Source organism: Motacilla alba, chromosome 2 (assembly GCF_015832195.1).
Source record: "Motacilla alba alba isolate MOTALB_02 chromosome 2, Motacilla_alba_V1.0_pri, whole genome shotgun sequence".
Taxonomy (NCBI): Eukaryota; Metazoa; Chordata; class Aves; order Passeriformes; family Motacillidae; genus Motacilla; species Motacilla alba.
In genome coordinates this window covers 44,403,288-44,418,768 of record NC_052017.1, presented here as the reverse complement: position 1 = coordinate 44,418,768, position 15,481 = coordinate 44,403,288, and the positions used below count along the sequence as shown (strand labels likewise).

General features: G+C 45.8%; 1 protein-coding gene across 1 annotated transcript; it reads right to left on the bottom strand.

Annotated features, from left to right (window-relative positions):
- Positions 1 to 5,758: 5,758 nt before the first annotated feature.
- CCK (cholecystokinin) lies at positions 5,759 to 12,116 on the bottom strand. Its single transcript, XM_038128010.1, has 3 exons — positions 11,960 to 12,116; positions 10,229 to 10,483; positions 5,759 to 6,157 (listed from the first exon to the last, which is right to left on the bottom strand). The coding sequence occupies exons 2-3, from the start codon at positions 10,479 to 10,481 to the stop codon at positions 6,021 to 6,023; spliced, it is 390 nt and encodes a 129-aa protein (XP_037983938.1). The 5' UTR covers positions 10,482 to 10,483; positions 11,960 to 12,116; the 3' UTR covers positions 5,759 to 6,020.
- Positions 12,117 to 15,481: the final 3,365 nt, after the last annotated feature.

The following is a 15,481-nucleotide window of genomic DNA, read 5'->3' as shown; positions in this document are numbered from 1 at the left end:
ACCTTGATCCCTTGCTCTTATCTCTTAGTTAAAGCAAAATAAGAGGCCATCCTTTGTTTTTTTTTAAATCTTAGACACAGAACTTGTTGGAAAGTTTTCAGATTTTAAGTTTGCTGAAATCAGTGAAATTTGAGTCAAAAGAAAGAAGAGAAGCAAATGTACCTTTTGATTTTTTTAATCTGAATTGTGAGAATGCAGAATTGGATGTTGTATGGTTTCTGTATTTTGAGGAGGAGAGGAGTTTGCCTAACTCTCTTGCCTAACACAGTGCAAAACCTGTAGTAACAAAATGTGAAAGTACAGAATAAGGAGGAAATATCCTGTGTTTTTCAAAAGAGACAGGACTGAGGTCTGCTGTTAGCCAATATCTTTGTTACTGAGGGAGGGAACATTATGGTGAGGAAACATCAGGTAGTGAGGAGCTCAAAACACCTGCACACATGGTGAAAGCTAAGTAATGGAAAAAGGTCCCTGGAGGAGGGAATAATCAGGCAGTAACTCACAGAAAGATTAGACAGCCTCATTGAGGAGAAAGATGTGTGTGTGTGTGTATGTGTATGAGGTGGAGAGGGAAATCAAGCATTAGTATTACATACTTACTATAGAGAGAAAATGGGACAGCAGTAATGCCAAAATAAACTCATGGAGGGCTTGCATTAGTGTGACACAGTGCCCTACGCCAGCCGCAAGAGAAGGCTGATGCCAGGGGCACAGCCAGGGACTGTCAGCGAGTACAGACGCTCATCCTTCCTCTCTGCACAGCTCTGAGCCTGAGGGAAGCTCGTGGTCGGAAAGTTAATGGCTAACCGGAGGGATCCAGGGAGGAGAAGCACTGTGCATCCAGCCCTCCTGGCCTGGGAACAGGATGAGTTAAACAAGTGCCAAACCAGGGAAAGTGAGAGCTGGTTCTGAGATGCACAGAAGAGTGAGCATTTAAACTGTCCTCCACCCTGGCAATATTCAAGTATCTCAGAAACTTTTCTGGATGCATCTTTGCTTCTGGTAATCCTCCTATGAAAGCTGGTTTGGAGGGGAGAGGAAGATGAGGTGCTGAGGGATTGTGTCTGAGAGTGGGCTGTAGATGGATCCTGAAAGACAGGATGTTCTTTGGAGAGCTAAAATGCCTTTTGAGACTTTTCTTCCTTTTACATGTATCCTAAGCACTGGATGGCCCCACAACATACTGCTATTGTGCGCAGAGGTTTAAGAGTTCCTCCCAACTCCCTGAATGCATTTACTGGCAGCTCTCTTCATTGAATTGAAAAGTCCAGCAATGCCGGTGAGATGTGTCCTGCCTTCCTTTGGTATAGACAGCAGCTGCTGCCTGTGGCTTGTATTCACAGTGAAGAATTAGCCTTGTTCAGCTGTGCTACCACATCTCACTGGGTGCTGCTCAGACCTCCTTTAATTCACTTAACAAGCCAATTGAGCCACAGAATGCTAGGGACAATAAAAGGCCTGAAAGTTACTGGTGCTAAGCAATGTCCTTGGCTATAATGTAGGCAGTGGGCTTTCATGTGAGAACTGCATACACTTGAGGAGCCAGTAATGTTTGTGTTTAAAAGATGACAGAGATCTTTGTCCTGCTGAAATGGGTTTCAAGCTGTGCTGAATCCAATTGCTGTTCAATTGAAACAGGTACTTAGAAATGATTAGAGCTTTAACAAGCCCACAGCACACAGGTTTTTTCTTTCTTTAAAGGAATTTTAATGAACTTGGGGGATACAAAAATTGGAACACACAGAGAAGCCTTTCGCTGCTCTGCTGGGACATTGAAACGTTCATCTTGTTTGACTTGCAAATTCCTCTGCTCAGGCCTTGGAGAGGGGAGTGCCTGGTCTCGTCAGGCTTGCTGAAATGTGCGCAGCTGGGCTGCAGCTGGGAACATCTGGCTGGCGCACGTTGCCAGCCCACACACAGCAAGGATGGAGCAGCTGGGGATGCATCAAAGCTGGGGAAAGGAGAGCAGGCTCCACACATATTCCTGTACAAAATACCAGGGGAGATGAGACTGCTCAGGGTCAGGTGCACTGGTGCAGCTGAGGTTTCCCTCACATGCTGCTCCAGCTCCCAGGGAGAGCCGCCACTCCCCACGCAGGGGTGCTCCCTCTCTCTTGCCTGTGTTTCCCTTCATTCCCACAAGGAGCACTTGCTGTTCACACCCTTTTCCCAGCTGTTGTATGCACAACTCTGCAAAAGAAGAACCACAAGCTTTTCCCAAATAATTTATGTGGAGTTTGCAGCAAGCTCCTCCATTAATGGAGATTTGCCCAGCAGCTGTTTTGAAATAAAGTTAATAAAGCTGGAACAGAACTAACTGAATCAAGCTCACGGAGAAAATAAACTGCAGTTAAACTCAAAAATGTATTGATTTGCTGTTTTGCCAGTTTAAATTTAGCACCTATGTACAAGCTTTCATAAAGATAAATTTGGATAAAGCTAAATCAAATGTCAAGACAGTTGGCAGTGCCAGAAATCTCACATCCCAGACAGCACCAGGAGGTTGTGTCAACCCACTGCTGTGTGTGCTGGAATCTGTGGGGCACTTCTTGACCCAAAGCCTTTGCTGAATGCAAGGGGCTCCTACCCAGAAGCTGCAGAGCCTCCATTCCTAAGGCTGCTGTTTCCCTTGGATTAAAGCAGGGCAGCCTGGAGAGTGGTTTCACTAATGCCACCAGGTAGGGTTGCAGCTACCAGGGCTGCATGACTTTCCCAGGTTTGCTGGCTCCTCTGTTTAACTCCAATTAGCATCTCCAGGTGACCTGGCAGCTGAATGGTGTCTCAGCAGCCTTTACAGCCCTTTCCCATCTGGGGAATTTCCTCTGTTCCCAGAGGAGCAGGTGATGGATATTTTCATGATCATGAGGATTATGTTGCTGAGCTGCCAATAGCCAGCTGCTAACAGCCAGCTCCCCCTTGCCTCGAGGAACAGCACAGTGTCCCAGAGTCACAGTCCCTCTTCATAACTACTGCAATTGCCCCAGTAATTCTTTATTCTTGACCCTCACTTGTGTCAGTCAGGTTCTGAAACCATTTTTGTGTGTCAGGCACAGACACCCCTGTCCTGGGGGAGCAACATGTAAAGGCTGCCAAACCCATCACCTGACTGCACTGAGGGCTGTGCACTTTCATAGACATCTTCAGAGCCCTTCAGAGCCCTTCAGAAGAGAGCAATGGGAAAGAACATCTTTGTCTCTCCATCCATCTGCCCGTAGGAAATGAAACAAATGATGAAAAAAAAAGGTTTGTTTTTTTCCTAATGATAACATCCTGTAGTAGTAACGCTTGATTTGTAACATCACCCACTCCCACCCCCCCTGCAACATATTACAATACTACATCCTTCATCAATTTAAGCCAGGAATGGGAACATTTAAAAATATTGCTTGAATGTTCCTGACATTAATTTAAAAGACAGCAAAGCAGAAACTGAGTTTTCTCTCAAGTTAAAGAAACATCGCTTTGATGGCAAATGTATTGTCGTGGAGAGAGACTGTGTCCCAGGTGATGACGGCAACAGGGGCGCGACAGAGCCCCTTGCAAGCTCCGCAAACTCCAGCCACCAGCCGTGGTTTGGCACAGGAGACAAGAAAGGCAGCAGCACAGACCCTGAGCTGCAACTGAGGACAACTTTATTTGACAACAAGACACCCAAAACCCAGGGTCCCAAGACCGGAAACTAAGGGCAGACACTGACTTATAAATGGGGGAGAACTCGAGGGAGGATACTTTAACCAATCTTTAACCAATTGGGAGAACTGGGGGTGGAACACAAGGCAGGGAATTTTACACAGGAACCAATAAAGAGGCACTTGGGAGGGGAATAACTCAGACAAACCAATGGGGTTTTGAGGTACACAAAATTGACAAGGAATTCTCTGGAAGAAAAGGCGGCTTTGGGGAAGGATTGACATACAGTGGGAGGAGAGCAGGGATCATTCTGGGAAAAGGGGGCTGGGATAGGAAGGGTTGACAACTAGGAAGGTAGGGGTTTGAAACTTGGTGGGAAGTGGCTGGGTGGCAAACAAAATGATTGATGCCTAACTGAACTGAATAACAGTAAGGGAGCAGGGCTGATTTTGGAAACATAAGATACAAAATGGAGGACCTGTGCCACTCCAAAGGAATGGGGAGGGCAATACAGAGCAGAAGGATTGCAAAACCAAAAATTAAGCAGTGAACTCTCCAAATAAAGAAACCACACTACAACACGTATAAATAAATGTATTTTTAGATTTATTTGCATTTTCCTGAGTTAAAAAAAAAACAAACATAGATTGATTGGTTTTAGCGTCTTGTTTGAAAGTTTTGGAAAAAATGGGCACTTTGTACTATTTTGCTGTGAGCAATGACCAAACCCAGTGAGAGAATTCAGGTGATTTAGGACTCATTATGCTTGGAAAGGAACCTAAAAAATCCTGGCTAGGTGGCTTGGAAACTGGTTGACTGAGAGGAGTTTGAGAGGAAGAAACACAGAAAAGCATTTCCATGGTTTCTGTATAAGATGCACAAAAAAAAAAAAAAATGGTGTTACTAGAGAAGAAAGCGCCCTGTTACTGTTCACTGAAATCTTCCTTTCTAATCTTCCTTTCACTGCAGATTCTGCAGCGCTGTTTGCTCTCCCAGCTGCTGCTGGGAGCAGCTCTTTAAAGTGTTTTTGTGCTCAGCCCTTGGCACAACCATTTTGGTTTGTTTCCCAATGCTGGTTTTAGAAGAATTTTGGTTTAGTGCAAGTATTTTCTATGCATTGTTTACTACACTTTGTATTTGCCTATCAAGTGCTGTAGAAATTGCTGCTTCTTTCCTTTGGCAAGGACCTGCTTTCCCACGTGTGACAAATATATTCCTTTTTGTATTAGTGCATACCATCAGGAGGAACTCTGTGAATTACGCAATGCGAAAATCACCTCCTTTACAATTTAGGGGATTTCTCAGATGTGAGATCCAGCAGCTGAATGAGACCCAGGAGCTGCAGGGAGGTTGGTTACCTGTGGTGGAGGAGGAGCGTGCAGGTAAAACACTTTTTTTGCAGCCTGCGCATGGGCATACAGGAGCGACTGCAGCAACTGCAAGGTGCTGGCTTTGCACAATTTGGGATCACTGCCCAGCTCTGAACTTGGGGGCCCCTGCCCTGCTCTGAGCCAGGTAAGAGCTGGGCAGATCTTCCCTCCTTCTCTCCACATTGGTGGGCAATGACCAGCTCAGCCTCTGTGATACTTGGGAGCCACCTCTTTCCTGTATGGATACTTGACTAGACTGCTCCAACACCTCTCCCTCTCAGGATCACCTCCTGCTCTGTTCAGGAAGCTGTCTTCACCCTCTCCCAAATGAATGCTTAGCTCACCATACAGCTGGGAATGCTCTGTTTATTCTGTGATTTGCAGCCATCAGAAGAACTTTCACATCGAATTCACAACATAAAACAAATAAGGCAGGACAATGAAGCTTGTTGGTGTCATCCCTCTTTTTCACTGTTTTAGCACTGTTGGCTGTTCACTGGAAAGATGTAGGCTCAGTGTATAACTCAGTCCTTTGCAAACAGGGTCACCATGAAAATAGCTGTCTTTTCTGGCAGTATTGTGCTGCTGTGTTTATATTTAGACAAGTTCCCTAGAGTTCAAAGCTTTTGGGATTGACACAAGATTTCTCCAAAAAATAGATAATCTGACTATTCAACCCATGGAATATATTTACAGTGCCAAATAAAGACATTATGCTACGTCTCTTTTATAGTAAGACACCCAACAACATGCAGTGACAGGACAAGAAGGGATAAGTGAAATCATTTTAATATAGTATCAATGTATGAGAAACCACAAAAGAAAGAAAATGTTTTCTGGAAAATTCTGCATATGTATATATTGCATTGTATAGTCTTACAGACAAACTTATGTCAAATACATGATTTTAAATACTTTAAAACACTGATTTGAAGAGGACAACAAATAGATTTTTTTTTTTTTGTACAGACATGGGAGTGTGATTTTTTTTTTTCCCTCACTGCTATAGTTTGGCGTTCTTCAGGAAGAATACTCGTATTCTTCAGCACTGCGGCGTCCAAAATCCATCCAGCCCATGTAGTCTCTGTCATTTATCCTGTGAGTAGGATCAATGCTCTGTACCCTGTTTCCCATAACTGAGAATCTTCCAGTGGAACCTAAGGAAAAAGCGTTTAGGAGAGCAGAGAGTAAGAGGACACATTTTCCAGGTTCACCCGTGTTCTGCTCTGGCTTGTGCTCATTAGCAGATGTCTGCAATAGTTGAAATGGGCCTAATACAGGTCATGTAACACCACTGTCATGTCACTGGGGAAAACATCAATAGAAGCCTTATAGGTAATGTCCTGGAAGTGGCTTGGATTTTTTCAGAGCAAGATGAACAGATCATTTTCTACCTCCTGCTGCAGGAACATTCTGCTCCTGTCAGACAAAAACGAATATAGATAGATTTTTCCTTTTTTCTTCCTATTTTACTAGAGAGAGAGAGAATCCAAACTATTTCTCAGTATTCCTATAAACCCCCACGTCTGCTTTCTCATATTGGCAGAGCTGCGCTACATGCAAAACAACTCTTGAGAGCAGGCTCAAACCTGAGACACCGCAGCCCTGTGTTGCTTAAAAAGACATAAACATGAGTACAGGAGCTCTTACAGTGCAAATTTAGCAACAAGCAGGGTAGAGTTATGAATCCTAGTTTTTGTGGAAAAGTGGGAATAGTCCTGAAAAGGAGAAAGTTGTGCCTGGAATTCACAGTTAGAGATACCTATTGCTGCAATTATGCAGGGCTTTTTACTATGTCAGGGATTTTTTCATTGCTTATCCAAAACCTTCATAATCCTTTTCACAGCAGGGTTGGATGCTGATTTCTGATCTTGCCTTATCCTTTTCGTATGCCTTGCTTAAGGCATCAAACAGACACAAACTATTTGCAAGGAGAATTCATGCTTTAAAAAAATGGGCTGCAATCCTCTGTTTTCACAGCATCACATGATGTAACTAAAAAATACAGGGACAGGTAAATTACTTATCTCTGTACTCCCTGAAAACAGACAAAATTGATATATAACAATAATTAGATGGAGTTAAGCTTTGAGTGAGGAAGGGACAGATTTAATATGTTAGTATTCAATGCAGACTGAGGCTTGAGGAATACTTGAATTGACCAAAATGGAAAAGGAGCCCAAATTAAATCCCATATATCCAAATCTACACAATTGCTTTGCTTTCAGTTTCTTGTGTTTTGAAGAAACCTCTATTGACTCTGTGCTTTTATGTTTCAAGGTCTTCCTCATGAAGTGCTTTATAATGAACATGACCCAGTGAAACAAAAAGCAACTGCATTGCTTTGTTAGTGGTTGCAGGGAATTGAAGGTACACACAAAAAAAAGCCATTAAGACACTTACCTACAAAAAAACGACAAAAAAATTTAATTTTACCTAGAATGGAATGTCTATGATTAAATGCTGAGGAAGTTCATGCCATTAAATGCCATGAAGTGTTCACATTCATAATTCAAAAAGTGTAATTAAGGCAATGACAATGGCTCCTTAGCACAATAACCAGGCTCAGGCAGTGCAGAACCATCACTCAGATGTTGGTGCTTAAGAGACTTCTGAGCCTGCCATGACCTGAGTGCCGTAAAGGCTCCCCTGGTGCCACTACTGTCTGGCCAGTCAAGGGCTCCCTAGAGGACATTAAATGTGCCTGTCACTGGCTTGAGAGCTACAGCATCTCTTCTACATGGTACCAGATTCAAGCTGAAAGCCTGTAGATGAACATAATTGAAAGCCTGGGTCACAAATTTCCTAACGGCACCTTAATTACCTCTCCTCAACCCACTAGAGATGTCATGTGGGTATTGCAGAATCAGTGTATGACAAACATATTCAAAGTTGTAGCAGTTCAGCTACAGGGCTGCCATCAATCCCAAAGCCCTTGAGAGAACTTAGCTCTTTCACTGTTGCAACTAGAAATACTTTACAAAACCAACCCTTCCATTAATCACGAGGGAAAACGCCACTACCGGTGACTGCTAACACTAACTCACTCTCTGGAATTTTCTAGTGATTATTATGGTTTAGACAGGTGACTAATACAGTAGATGTGAATGTTCTGCAGAGATTTCTGAAATACTGCCCAGAGTCTTCACATTAAATGAGAATATAATGTTTTGATGGGAACACTGTATGTATGTTATAAATTAAGTAAATACTGTCTTTCCTGTGAATTCTCTCTTCTGTAACCAGCAACTACAGCTACTTACTAGATTCCTACTAGTCTAGTAACATCACAAGAATCTCATAATCTGCTTCCAGACTCTTTTTAGAATTAATTATATATGTCAATAACACATATGCAGGAAATTGTCCCTCATATTAATATTTACAAAAAAAAAAAAAAAAGACATCTTAAATCCAAAGGTTGGGGGTTTGTTTGTTTGTTTGTTTTTTCTTTATCTGGTTAGTCTATTTGGAAGTGTCAGCTACATATTTAAGAGAATATAATGGATACATAAACTAGAATGAGGAGCTCAGTTTCCATGTGGGTGGGCAACAATGACTGTGCTGGGGAAAGGCAATGAGGATTCTGCTTTGCAGACTGCTGCAGTAACATTCTCATTCAATAACAGCCTTAAGTGTAGCACTGAATTGTGGAATTTCATACCTGAATTATCTTTCCACTAAATTGCATGAACAGCTAGAAGGAGTTCCTTAATGGATATCAAGCAATTTGCTGACATGAGATGAAATCTTTCAGGCACTATTGGAAGTGATTCATTTTTCTGTTGTTTCTAATTTGGCTGTGTTCTGAGTACACAGAGGAGTGTATATGGCTGCAAATGTAATGCACAAAACCAGATGTGGCATCCCTTAATTGCAGACCACCATCACAGATAAGCATAGGACTTTGCCTAGCATAGAGGTCAGCAGGGAAGCTGTCAAGAGGGGAGGGTTAAGTGATCTGCATTATGTGGAGAAAGCTCTTATATAAAGTGAACTTTATCCTAAGCACTGTCTGGGGCTGAGTGTGAATTAATTTCTCAATGTCTGTATGTCCAGGTAATCCTAATCCTAATTACTGGCTTCTCTCGAAACCCTCTTTCCTTCTTAGATGTCTCTTCTGTGTAGAACAGGGCAAAGGCTGGAGTGAAGCTTTCATGAATAAACAAAATTTCTCTAGTGACTCTTGCTGAGGTTGGCTGCCAAAAGGCCACAGCAATTAGGCTGCCCATGGTGTTACTCTGTTGAGATACCAAGCAGTACAGAGAGGAGACAGCTGAAAAGGAAAAACGTTTTCTTGAGGAAGTTTCAGTGGTCAATGATTTTGAGCCATTATTTTTACTGGCAGCACCAATGGCATGCTTTTCTGCCTATGTAAAATATAATCTGTAAGGTGTCAACAGGGATAGCTTTACTCTTTCTCTTATGTAATACAATTGTTTCCTCAAGTGACTAATAAATCTCATTATAAGAATGCCCTGTAATCCCACTGCTCTACTGATTCTTCATGTCCTTGTTACACAATGCCATGGAGGTTTTAAATAACTGCAAAAATGTGTTCCCAGGCTGCCTGAGACCAAAAACCTACCAGGAATCAATGTGTGTGGAAGCAAATATGTTTTTACTTATCATTGATTTTAATTGTTGTACTAATGAATATGAATTCTGTGTTTGGAAAGCTTTCATGGTATCGTAATTTCCTCTGGGAACAAATATGTGAAAAATCCAATACTCGGAATATTTCCTTGGTACAGGGATTTCTGACTGAGGTGAGGCTAGCCATTTGGTCTGCATTTGTCCACAGATAAGTCTTCCTGCTCTTCTAACTTTAAAAGAGGGAGGGAGGGAGGATTTTAACTAAATTGAAAGACTTCAAGGAAAACGTAATTGTTTTTTCTGAGATACAACATACTGAAAATGCCACCAAAATAATAAGGCAATGAAAATAGTTAAAAATAAAAGCTGGACAATAACCTAAGAGGTTGGTAACATTTTCTCAAGTTATCTTTATATGACTCTCAGTCAGAGGCTGCTACAAATAAACCCTTTTTTTGGCAGGGGTTTGAGAGAGAGCATATGGAATGCTGTCTACTTCAGGGACAAGCAGGCAAAATCTAAATCCTGTCTTCTCTAGGAATTCACGTTAGATGATGACAGGGTTATCTCAACTCCTTGGAACCCCTGCAGGAGATCCCAGTGGCACAGAAGCAGGCTGTACTAAGCAGTACCTTTTCTGGCTTGCTGGAGATACTTGGCCAGCAGGGCGCCGATGTTGGCTCTTTGGTCACTGCTCACATCCAGCCGTTGCAGGGATTTCAGGGGCCCGGCGGACGGAGCGCGGGAGTGCCGCTGATGCTCTGTCAGGCTCTGCTCCAGCTCGGCAGGCAGAGGATTCCCATCCTGCGAGCCCAGAGGTTGCTGTCCGAGGGAGCTCACCGAGAGCACGGCGAGGAACACGCAGATGCATAGCCCGCTGTACATTGCTGGGGAGAAAAGGGACAGGGGGCTGTTGCGTGACCAGATTTAGTACATTTTGTGCAGTTCCTAACCCCATCTCCCATTGGGGGTGCCGGATTCTGAGCAAACCGGGCTTGTGTTGGGTTTTTTTAAATGTTGGTAACTGCGGGATCTGTCTTAAGTTGGAAAACATGTATGTGAATAGCTAAATATCCTTGCTAAAGAGGAAGGTACAGGTAATTAATTTTGTTTCTTCCAGCCTAGTATGTGCTGTATCTCCCCGATCTACTCAATTCTTATTTGCTTTTCTTTCTTTGGAAGCTGTGTTTCATAAAAACTTAAGGGACTTGAATCCATCTCTGTGAAAAAACTCGTGATTCAAACGTTTCAGTATTTTGCCATTGCATTGAAACCCTGCTGTTATTAGAGATACTCAGTTTTGACAAGTTCTATAAAGTGCCTTTATTCTACCAACCTTCATTGATTTGAACTTCAGCATTCGAGAGGTTTAATCTCATCATACACAAAAAGAAGAAAACCAAAATCTTTCCCCAGTGAAAGCAAAACCAAAATCTAATACTCCTGCCTAATTTGATCTGATAACTGGAGTGGTAAAAGCTGTACAATTAAAAGCTGAAAGAAATGAAGTGCAACTTAATAATCTTCATATTAAACAGCAAATTTAGATTTCTACTGCTTCCTTACATGTGCACTAAGCAAAACAACGTTGGTTTACTAAACTGTTTTATCCCATAAGCTGAAATGGTATTTTTTCCAGAGAAATTACTCTCAATTCTTAGAAGAAACAAACTACCAAGTACTTCATGCTACGTGGGTAATTTTCACTTATAAATACACATGGATTAACTCAGCTATGTGAGATTTTTTTGAGCTTCAGTTCTCTAACAGTACACTTAACACATGCCTTTAAATTTTAAAAGGGGACAAAATTAGGTTTATTTACCCAACACATACACTAGATCAAAATAATTCACAGTATATAAAACACGGGGGTTTTAAATATCCTCAGGAGATGAGTGAAGAAAGTTGAAATGTCACTCCAAGGTGGTTATTAGTGATGAACCCATCTATGTTTGGGTATTCATTCAGAGACCGACGGTGCATTGCACCTTTCAGCTGTCCCGAGTACTGTATTTTTACACACATACATGTAAAAATAATATATATATAGGAGATATATATATCTCACACACTTCTCTAAGTATTAATGCCCTTCCTATGGTCTCCAAATCTCCCACATCTCACCACTGCTAGTGAGAGCTCCCTTCCCAGGTGCCCCGCGGTGGGAAGCCCTGAGCGCTGGGGTCCACCCCGCTTCCCGCGCTCGTCGGGAGCGGCCGGAATTCTTCCCGGCCGGGAAGCGTTTCCTCCCGCACAGAGCGGGGTGCTTCCAAGCCGCGGCACAGGTAAGCGCCAGGCATCCCCATTCCCTCTGCCTCCCCGCCCTCAGCACTGGTGCCGTCACAAGAGGCGCTCCCTACCTTTCCGCTGCGCTTTTCCAAGGTCCCACTCGAGTTAGGAGCAGCGAGTGCCGAGTGTGCCCGAGCAGGGAAGTCGGGGATCACTCAGCCTCGGCCCCTTAAATAGCGGCGGGCACCGAGGCGGTGTTTACACACTTGTGACGCACCGGGGCCCCCGCCCGCTCAGCCCCCCGCTGCCGCCTCTCCCCGCCCCGGGGACCGGCTCCGGGGGTGTGTGCCCTCCGCGGGGGGAGCGGGGCTCCTTCCCCGCCCTCCTTCTCCTCCGCCGGCCGGCGCCGCGGTGCCACGGGCCGGCCTCCGACGGGCGCTCCCGGCTACCCCCGGAGGGAGCACCCGGCTGGGCACGAAGGAGCCGGAAACCCGGCTGGCTTGCAATTAAAATGCTCCTGACCGGGGGTATGCCCGCACCTCCCTCCCCGGCCGGAGGCTCCAGGGCTCATGCCCTCAGCAGCGGCAGCTCCGGCAGTCGGGAGTCGCCCGCAGGCGGGAGGGCTCGCCCTGGCCGCGCCTACCGGCGGTGGCAGGTGCGGGGGCTGGGGTGTTGGGTTCCATTCTCTGAGGCCGCCGGGGTCACACATGCCTCCATCCTCCCCTTCCTCTCCTAAACATCTGCTCGGTAAGACGGGACACTATTTTATTAAAAAGGCAAAGCAAAGCATAAAGCCATGGACGATCCCCGCAGAAAGCCGTGGATGCTGTCCGAGATGCCTTCGGCGCGGGTTCTCCCTCACTGACCACAGAACTACTAGAGTCTCCCCCGGCCGCTGCAGGGAACCACTGTCCCTCCCCGAGCCCTCGGCCGGGCCGGTGCTGCCCTGAGGCGATGCTCGCCAGGTGTCCGCAGCAGCCTCGGACACTCTCCCGCCCTCCCGCCTCCTGCTTTTCGGGGGATAGAGGAAGTGCCCTCAAGCTCGGGCTGCCCGGGCTGCCAAGCCGAGGCCGCAGAGGGACGGGCAGGGCCGGTGGGGAGCCGTGCTTATCCCCGAAACTCTCCGCAGCTCGACCCCCGGGAGCAGCCGCTCCTCGGACCCAGCGCTGGGCTCAGGCGTCATTGTGCCGAATCTGTGCCTTAAAGTTTACAGTGTGGAGGCAAGCGACGGGGCGGGTTGCTTTTCCCTGTCCAGGAAGGGAGCTGAGCAGCCCCGAGACACCGAGGCTCCCCGGGGACCGTGCGGGGGTGCGGAGCGCCGGCCGGGCCGCGCCCAAGCGGCAGCTGAGAGGGCTCCAGCCCGCCGAGGCAGCGCACGGGGGGCGTGTGTGTGCTGGCTGCTAACCTCTTAACCCAGGGCTCTTGGCGGGGGAACCGCGCTGCTTCCCGTCCTTCCCGTCCCGCCTCGCATCGCCCCGCGCACCCTCCGCGCCCTTCCCGCCGCGGCCCGCAGAGGGCGCCGCGGCCCCGCGCACCCCGAGCAGATCCAGCGGCACGAGGGACGGAGATCCAGGGAAAAGCCACGAGATCCCGCGGCAGGACGGTGCCACGTGGCGTGCGAGTGGGGAAAAGCCAACCTGCCGCCACCTCCTCAGCGCGGGGATCCGTGGCTGCCGATGCCCAGCGATGCCCGAGCTGTGGCGCCGGTGATGATGGAGCGGGACGGGTGGGAGAGGAATGCCGTGCGTGGCTCCCGTGTCTCGTCACCCTGGTGGTGCGAGGCTCGGAGGTGGCGGGGATGGCGAGGGACCAGCTCTCCGCCTCCCAGCTGCTGACAGTGTTACCGACCGGTATGCGGCACCTGAGCTGCGGGCTGCCTTTCATCTCCCGCATGGGCGCCGGCATCGGGCAGAGTTGCCATCCCGAAGTGCATTTAAAAAAGCAAAATCAAAACCTCCTTTGAAAAGGGAAAAGTTAGTTGAAACAAACTGCCAGGGAAAGGAAGAGCCCTAAAATTATGTCAGCAGTACCTGTCCAATGGCTCTGTCTGTTTCTGGAAAAAAAACCCCGGTAATATTCCAGATAATTCAATTTCACTACTTTGGCTCAGTGGGAAAAATACTCACTGCTATTAGACAATTAAATAGTCGACTCTGAATTGAACTGTAGGTGTCTGGGAAGAGTATCACAGTCTTTCTGGGAAGGTACAATAACAATTCTGGTAGAGTCACATCAAGCCCTTGTGAAACCCACTGTAGATAATGAGCTCCCAAGGGACCAGCTCAAAGCTTAACAGAAGAGAAAGAGAGAGCGCTTGCTAATACGCGCTCATGAATAATTCACATCAGACCCATAAAAATGCAGGCGTTTAACTCTGACATATTAGCCTGGTTGAACAAATACACACTACATTTACGTGGAGCTGATTTGGAATATCAGTTCACTTAAAAATTCACATTATATATCCAGGATTCGACAAATGGAGTGAGAGGGAGTGTGTATGTGTGTACATATGTGTGACAACCAAACTCCCTAGCTGTGCTCATGAACAGACAGAAAGGCAATGCCATATGAAATGGAATAAAGGAAACAGTTTAATATGTCAGGTTATTAGTGTCAGCAGTGCTGCACGATCTATAGCCTGGCTAATTGACTCTTGAACACTGGATTTTCCTAATTGCATTCCTTAATACCTGTATGGACAGTCCTTGGTGATTATTTTCTGACTTATTTTTTCTTCAGTGAAAATTTGAAGTTGTAGGAAAGTTTCTGTCCTCGGTAAATATATGTTAATTAATGACATTTTAGAATTGTTTTGAGCAGAGACAGAAGACCAGAAAGCCTGTTTGGCATGAGCAAATATTGACAGCAGAACTCCGAGGTGAGTTGCCTGCAGAAACTCAGGCTATGTATTACTTTACTTATTGACGTAGTACAAAAGGTAGGAATTGGGATTTAATTTGCAGTGACCTCTAGGTTCCAGGTCCAGTGTTTTTGTCAGGTGCTGGGCCTAGGTGTGCACCATGGATTGGAGAGTGTCAGCCACAGGAGGGCCTTGTGCCACCATCACGTGTGGGGTGAGACGGAGGCTGTCCTAACACAAGGCTTCAGCCTTAGAGCACCAGAAGGAAAGTGCTTTGACTGCACCAGAGCCTGAGTGATACTGCAAGAACCTGAGTATTTATGCAAAACAAATTTAAACCTAGAGTGAACCCTGCAATGCAGTAAATGCTAATATAGATACATCCCTGAGGAGGAAGCTGAAAGATGCCATAGTTTAGATACTGTAGGCTTTTAAAGATTTGTCTTCTGGCAAGAGTCTGTTAAAGGATTTGAGTTTCTCTAACCTTTCCCCCTGACGATCAAGACACCTCTATCCTCAATTGCTTTCTCTATTTATCTGCCAAAGGTTTTCTCCTGTTTAGCTGAGGTGGCAAAAGAGTGTGTACAGTTAAGTATGCATTTTGTGCTGTGCCAGCACAAAGCTGGGAGTTTTGGAGCAAGAAGGCAGCATGAGAACAGAGGGATGGAGAGATTTCCTTATGTCTGTCCTGCAATGGGGATGGCTGGCACCAATAGTTAGGGCACAAGCCATGGTGCTCATGTCCCTGTCTCTTTGCTGAGGGCTGGAGCAGAGCCTGCCTGTGAGTGTC